General features: G+C 40.4%; 1 protein-coding gene across 2 annotated transcripts; it reads left to right on the top strand.

Annotated features, from left to right (window-relative positions):
• Nucleotides 1-637: 637 nt before the first annotated feature.
• On the top strand, nucleotides 638-6,415 carry NEUROD2 (neuronal differentiation 2). 2 transcript variants are annotated; one of them, XM_083147187.1, is made up of 2 exons: nucleotides 638-980; nucleotides 3,399-6,415. In XM_083147187.1, the coding sequence occupies exon 2, from the start codon at nucleotides 3,404-3,406 to the stop codon at nucleotides 4,460-4,462; it is 1,059 nt and encodes a 352-aa protein (XP_083003313.1). In that variant the 5' UTR covers nucleotides 638-980; nucleotides 3,399-3,403; the 3' UTR covers nucleotides 4,463-6,415. The 2 variants fall into 2 exon arrangements, with proteins under 2 accessions (XP_083003313.1, XP_083003314.1); XM_083147188.1 differs by lacking the exon at nucleotides 638-980 and adding an exon at nucleotides 1,003-1,413.
• Nucleotides 6,416-8,186: the final 1,771 nt, after the last annotated feature.

Raw genomic sequence — 8,186 nt, 5'->3', positions numbered from 1 at the left:
GTAAAAGAAATAAATGGTTTAGCAGAAAGAAAAAAAACCGTAATAATATGATGTGTGGTACAATGCCTATAACACATTTGTGTTATCTTCTTCTTGTGGAGATTTCATTTAGTGTCTCACAATATATATATCCATCTCTGTATATGCATTTACCTATGCTTGGTTATTATAGGTACACTAATCAGTGTATATGTATTTCTTATAATAAGAGCCCACAATGTTAACATTGTGTATGTGTAAGGCATGTGTGCTAGGGATTACATAGACTTGTTCTCCCCTCCTTATTCACTCCACTAACAATACTTTAATATCTTGACCTGCCTCAATTATGACCAATACATTTATGCAAAAAATGAATAGCCCACCCATACCCCCCCCCCTCCTCTCTTACAATACATACAGTAATGTAGAATAAAGAGAAACCTTTATCTCTTCTATATTTGATAAGAACCCCTGTCCCTCCTTGATATGAACACCGACACCCCCCCCCCCCCCCTCTCTAAATTGTCTGTTTAAAAATTCCTCACTCTTCCTTGTCTACTAATTCGGGCACACACCCTCTCTCTTAGGTGGGCAAGTCAGTGCCCCCCCCCCCCCCCCTTATTCTTCCTGTGCATACCTCTGTCCTATTTTGCAGTGTGCACATAGATCTGGAGATTTGGAGAATGTATTCCTTTCTTCTGTCTTTCTTTCCTTTTTTTTAGGAGAGTGACAGATGGTAAGTCCTCCCCCCCCAGGGACCCAAATCTCCCTCAATCCAACCGCACGTCAATCAGAGGCTCCCGTGTGATCGCTCCCGCGGATGACGTGCCAACCATATGGCCTGGCATCAGAGCTGGTACCATGACTCGGTAGACATGCCACCCTCTCCTCCTTTTGGATTGCACTCTGAAGGAGCTTGAGAACCTCAAGGAGACTGTTCTACTCCCAGAAGATGATCTGAACCATGTCATAAATTTCTTCAGCGCCTAGCTCTGGAGGTAAGTTGGGTTCAGAGGAAGCTTCTCCAACTTGGAGAGAGGAGAGAGACAGTCCCTCAGCCACATTATTTTATTTACCATTCACCTTATTGCGGAGCAGACAGTGGGACGGATGGGGACCACCTCACTCACCATCTATCTGGGATTAACCCTTAAAGTCGCCATCTCATCTCCTGGCTCTACAGAGACTCCCGGGGCTGCGGTCGGGGGATCTGGGCTTTGTAGGGTCGGCTTTGGTGGATTTTCCCGAGCAGTCAGTGAATGAGAGAAGGATTTGGCAAGGGTAGCACAATGCCGGGTGTCACCCGAATAGGGACTGGCAGATGCCTTTATTCTCTGTGTCTGCCTGTCCGATCTGTCTGTCCTGCGCTCACCTAGATACAAGCAGAGGAATATCTCGCATTTTTAGGTGTATATGGCCAATATATTTTTGGTATGTGGATTTTCTTTCTTTTTTTTTTTTTCTTCAATAGCTATCAATATAGATTTCGTTTTTCATATCTGCCGAAATATGATCAGCCCCAATGGTTTATATCTATGTGTTTCTGGATACACAGAATGAAATATGATCTACATTCGGAACACGCCTAAAGCCGAAATATAACACTAGAATGTGTTATAAAGAATTTCAACTTTCTGATCGTTCTGTTAATCGATACCAACCTACGATTATCTCAATGTCAATGTTGTGCTCATGTTAGTGTCTGTGTGTCAGTTTACCCACCTATCTAATATAATACAAATGCCCAATCACGCCAAACAAACAGAGAAGGCAGGGAAATGGGGATCTGATAATGAAATAATAATTGGATCTATCAACATTATTTGACAGGCTTTAATTTGGAACGGTGATGGCTAAATTGAAAGCCAATTAATTCTAATCAGACTCTGTAAGAATCGCTGGTTTTCATTTGAGTGGGGGTCTAATATTTAAGATTAGAGCAGACATAAGAATAACTCTTATTACAGAAACATTTCTTATTTGGGATAGTATGGGAAAGGAACAATTTTAACAAATGCTCCTTTGGCATTAGGGGATAACTGGCCATGTTTTACGTGTCCCCATACTGAGGTTTATGTGCCTTTGGGTAATGTCGTGATTCACCAGTTTGATTGAGGTGTTAGTTAAGAATAGAATAAAAGTGTACTTGGCCTTGCCTTGGTGTATATCCTCCTATTACCGTACAAAGCTAGATTTATTTTTATTTTATTTCCTTTCTATAATGAGTAGTTCTGCGGAAAAAAAATCTTTTCGATTTATGATTATTTATTAACGATTAATAAAAATGACATTCATTAAAATCTTCATATTTTGAAGAGATTGGGATTTTTTTTATCATCATGTACATTTTATTTTATTTATTTATTTCTTATGCTACATGGTTCCATATAGGATGTGGCTACTACTTATTATCACACCCTCACTGTCATCACCCTGTTGCTCTCCATCATGTCACCAGCCTTGGCGTCTATCTGTAGTGCATGTCTACCACTAAAGTGCTGTGTAGACATGTTTACTGATTCTTCCTGTGTGTGTTTTTTATTTGTGTGTGTGTGTGTGTGTGTGTGTGTGTGTATATATATATATATATAATTTCACACATACACACACACACACACACACACATATATATATATATATATATATATATATATATATATATATATATACATACACACACACACACACACACACACACATACATACATACATACATGCATACATACATACATACATACATACATACATACATACATACATACATTTCTGGGCTTTGCCGATGTGCAGAATATGTTACAATTAAATTATCTTAATATAGACATCAGGTATGGTCATTATAAACATTGCTTCATACATTAGGGATCCATTGTCACTTTTGCACCTTGTTGCACTAGCTATAAATTAATTTGAGCATAGTCAATATATTTATTTTATTTATTTATTTATTAATTTATTTATTAACAGTTTCTTATATAGCGCAGCATATTCCGTTGCGCTTTACAATAGGAGAAAGTGATACAACAAACAGGGTATTTACAGACAGTCACAGGTATATGAGGGCCCTGCTCGCATGCTTACAATCTATAGGTGCATATTTATCTATCGTATCTATCTAATTTAATCTATCTCTATCTCTCTATTAATCTGTCCTCATACATACAGACAGACAGGCACACACACACACACACACACACACACACACACACACACACACACACACACACACACACACACACACACACACAAGTATTCAACTATATTTAATTCCCTATATTAGTGTTAAGCTTTAGCTGTATGTCTATATTTGTATCATTATACTGCTTTGTATTAGATGACTAGTAAGAGCCAAATCTTTTCCGTTTTTGCTGTGTACCCCAGAGATTAATGCTGCTCACATATCTGTCTTCTGCCCTCAGCCATCATGTTGACCAGGCTGTTCAGCGAGACCAGTCTTATCCCCGAGGTCCAGAAGTTCGCCTCCTGGACAGATGACTGTGATGACGATTTGAGCGACAAGGATGAGAGTAGCGAGAAGGATCTGCAGGATGGGCACACAGAGGGCTCCCTCAGTGAGAGTAAAGACGATGGTGATATTGGTGGAGAAGATGATGAGGAGGAAGAGGAGGAGGAAGGGACAGAGGAGACAGAGGGTGAAAGGCCCAAAAAACGTGGGCCCAAAAAGAGGAAAATGACGAAAGCCAGGATGGAGAGGTCCAAGGTAAGACGTCAGAAAGCCAATGCCAGGGAGAGGAACCGCATGCACGACCTCAACTCGGCCCTGGACAACCTCAGGAAAGTGGTGCCCTGCTACTCAAAGACACAGAAGCTTTCCAAGATCGAGACCCTCAGGCTGGCCAAGAACTATATCTGGGCTCTTTCCGAGATCTTAAGGTCCGGAAAGCGGCCCGATCTAGTGTCATATGTGCAAACCCTCTGCAAGGGCCTCTCTCAGCCCACCACCAACCTGGTGGCCGGGTGTCTGCAGCTAAACTCCAGGAACTTCCTGACTGAGCAAGGCCAAGAAGCTGGGAGGTACAGTGGCCCAAATTCTTCTTTTGCCATGCACCCTTACTCCTACCAGTGCTCCCGACTCTCAGGCTCCCAGTGCCAGTCCAGCACCATGGCCAACTCTCACACACTGAGAAGCCATGGCTACTGTGCAACCTACGAGTCACTCTACGGTAACACGTCTCCGGACTACAATAGCTCTGAATACGATGCCCCATTAAGCCCACCACTGTGCATTAACGGCAACTTCTCCCTCAAGCAGGACTCTTCTCCGGACCACGATAAAAATTACCACTACTCTATGCACTATTCTGCCCTGCCAGCCTCCAGGCCTTCAGGGCACAGCTTGCTCTTCGGGTCGTCTGGGATGCGCAGTGGAGTCCATTCTGAGAACCTGTTGCCTTACGATATGCACGTCCACCACGATAGGGCCCCGATGTACGAAGAACTGAATGCGTTTTTCCATAACTGACCCCCCAATCCCAACTTTTCCACGTGCGACTTGTGCCAAGATAAACATAAGGACCAGTCAAAAGCAGGGCCTGGTGGGCAACGATTGTTGTAGCCAAATGTTATCAGGGTTTACCTATATACAACATTTCAGCTGAATCTTGGAGGCCCTGCTGTTCTGCAGCCGAGCAATGCATTGGGTGACTATACAGTCTTGAGATTTGAAGGGTGGCCCTTCTGCACTATACCCAGTTGTATTGGCTGTAATTACTGATGCACAATCATGGGATGTGTTGGGATAATCTAAGGTCTGGCCAACCATAACTCGATTAGAAACATCATTTGTTCGATGTTCCATGCAATGTTTTCATATGTTATCACTACAATCTTGACCCCCAAGCATACACAATGTGAGTTACCATTGCACTCTCTTTCATATACTCACACATCATTTCATTATGCTTGTACATTCCCCAGGACCACATCATGTTTGCACATAGAACGTAACCTGCGTTTAGGCACTTGTTTCTGTATAATTATTGTAGATGTGTTCCCTCAGTAACAGTATTTCCATAATACATTAATGTGCAAAAGTGCTAGAACTGCGCTTTCACGCAGCCATTTCACGTGGTTACGGGGGCCCGCCCCCGAGGTGCAATATAAAAGCCCGATCTCTTGAATTGAATTAACTTGCGACACTGAAAAGAAAATGGAACATAGTCTATAAAAAATCATTGCAAAACATTACAGTATTAAGAAATTAAATAAAACTGGTACTACTGAATAATAAGTGCACACCTCTTGTGTGTGTGTGTGTGTGTGTGTGTGTGTGTGTGTGTGTGTGTGTGTGTGTGTGTGTGTGTGTGTGTGTGTGTGTGTGTGAGAGAGAGAGAGAGAGAGAGAGAGAGAGAGAGAGAGAGAGAGAGAGAGAGAGAGAGAGAGAGTGAGAGAGAGTGAGTGAGTGAGTGAGTGAGTGAGTGAGTCTGTATGTGTATGAGTGAATGGACAATTCAGGCTGAAAGCAGAACTATAGTCAGCGTTCATTTCAATTCAATCTATAGCTAACTTTCATACTTTCCATGCAACAACAATCCAAACGGGACAGTTGGAATTAAATTTAAATTCAATTGCAGAGAAGACCTTTCTTAAGCAATAAAGTGCAACACAAAAACGTAGGAGTAATAGAACAAAAGGAAAATCTATGCAAAAAATAAAATGACATTTATATAAAGTTTATTGTAACGGGGACCAAGCAAACGCGTATGATGCGCAGTTTTAGTTATAAATTTGAACAGTCTAAGGGGCGTAGATAGCAAGGCTCTGTAATCGTCTCTGGCAGTCAAAGGGTTAATGGGACACGTGACATACATTTCAGTCTCCCGCATAAACAAACCTTGTTGTTAACCACTAAATGTTATTTTATAAAAATAAAAAAAAATGTGTGTGTCATATACAGTATATATATGTTTTTATCTGTTTGAAAATGAGATTTTTAAATGCAGAAAAATACACTGTTTTGTTATGCATGGGAAGGAGGAAGACACACAAAAAAAGAATGAAAAAAGGGAATATGCAAAATGTATGTTTTTCACTTACTCAAAATATTATTTTGCTTTGTTCAATTGTACTTATATACATTATATGTATTTATTTTTATTATGCTGTCATTAGTGCATTCTATAAGATGTATTTGTCTTTCCCATTACCTTTACGCTATTTAAATTACAATGTATTAATATTTATTTATTTATTTATTTATTTATTTATTTATTCCATCCTAAAAAATATACTTTTTTTTTCATTAACGCCTGCGCTGCCAGACGTCTTGCCCTGGGCATCTGGAGACGAAGGAGTTACTATAATGTCTGATATATGTTAACAATTCTTAAGCTTGTAGAGATCAAAATGGTAAATTAGTGCGTTGGGGGCACAGAAGTGTTGTGTATGTGTCCATTTTAATTCAAATGAATAAATATTGCAAAAATAAAACAAATGGACCTCTTCATTTGCAAGCACACAAGATGCCTTCTCACCTCCCCCTCCCCCTCCTCCTCCTCCAACGTTTTACACAAAACCTGCATGAGTATTAAAATAAATCCTACAGTAATAGAGGATGGGGCTCATCCCCCGTGACGTCACACCTCTGAAGTTTATCACTCTGCGCTGCCATTTAGGTGGAGGAATCTACAGCTCAACGATATGCCCTGGTGAGACAGATGGAACTCTCCTGTGCACGGTTTAACTTGTAATTAAAAGGCTTTATAGAGGGCAATTAATAAATATTGAACATTTGTCATATTTGCTGGGTATCATGGGATAAACAAAATGGCTATTCCTCTGGGCTGCAAGCAATAAATGACAAACAGAACTCAGAGGGTGCAGATGGGCACTGCAGATGACTTGGGTGGGCAAAACTAAGCTCCAGCAAATACCAGTCTAAACACAAATTAGATTACATATTTGGTTTATTATGTCAGTGTAATAAACCACTATTTCCTTTATGGGGGAAAAATCAGTTGGAAGCAAAATCTGAAACTATATTTTCCTTGCTGATTCAGTAACTCACAATGACAGTTCCCTAAGGGTAGGTGTAGGAGCATACTCTGGGATATGTTACACAGGGAGACATCGGTGCACCTTTACCTCCAACTGAAGTAGGGGTCAACTGGGGCCTTTAAAAGAAAGATGCAAGGACAGTGTACGGGAGTGGGGTGAATGTCTGCCGTTTTGATGAGAGGGGAGGGGGGGGGGGGGGGGGTATTGGTGCACCCTGAACATCTGTTCTCTGCTAATAAATGTCTGGAATTGAGAGGAGGAAGCAACCGGAGCTGTCCAAAGTGTTGGTGCTGAAATACAAGCCTGCAACGTGTGCCGCAGGAGCCAACGTACATTACCATACAGTATGTGTATATATATATATATATATATATATATATATATATATATATATATATATATATATACCACTAACAAGTGTGCGTTATTCACTTCCTACATTCATTCACTGGAACCTTATGCATTGCGATTTATATTTATACATTGGACGAAATTTCAATTGGTAATACAGATACATTTCTAAATCTCAGTTTTCAGTAAGATGTTGTCGCTGGCCATAGTAGCTCGCCATCTATGGAATAAACTATTAATGACATAAAACATATTCACAAACCATTAATTGTTGCTACCTTGGCTGCACCCATTGCCGTTGAACTTTATTTTCCGTTGTAGTACAATACACCTACATATATATTGAAATGGATACATAACGTGTCTATGGAATTTAGTAGAAATACAAATGGTGATACCCGTAATGTTTCTAGAGGCGTCAAGCAGAAAGCAGACGTAAATCATATAGAGTGTGCATCCTCCTAGTATTCTCTGTGTATCATTCTATAGTATACAATTTATCATCATAGTTTTGAGACACAAAACAATTACTAAAACAGTTTATTGCTAGAAACCAAGATGAAGTCGGTGTCTCAAAAACAGTCCAGTTGCTGATTTCATGTACCAGATAATTTAATAAAACACTAGAGGCAATGCCATAACCACACCAGATGAACAACGCACGAGTCACTAGATTTAGCAGAATAAACCGCATCTGAATTGACGTTTAGTAACAGCTACCTATAATTGGGGAAGGCTCTTATGTGACCTGATAACGTCGGATAGGGTCGTCCCTGGAGGGGAACACTACACCTATGCTGCTAGGAATGACTATACTGCTTGAAATAAATGTAGGAAAA

The sequence above is a fragment of the Crinia signifera genome, chromosome 6 (assembly GCF_055691185.1).
Source record: "Crinia signifera chromosome 6, ASM5569118v1, whole genome shotgun sequence".
Classification (NCBI taxonomy): domain Eukaryota; kingdom Metazoa; phylum Chordata; class Amphibia; order Anura; family Myobatrachidae; genus Crinia; species Crinia signifera.
The sequence above is the reverse complement of the archived record's forward strand: the minus strand, read 5'-3'. Positions and strand labels throughout refer to the sequence as shown.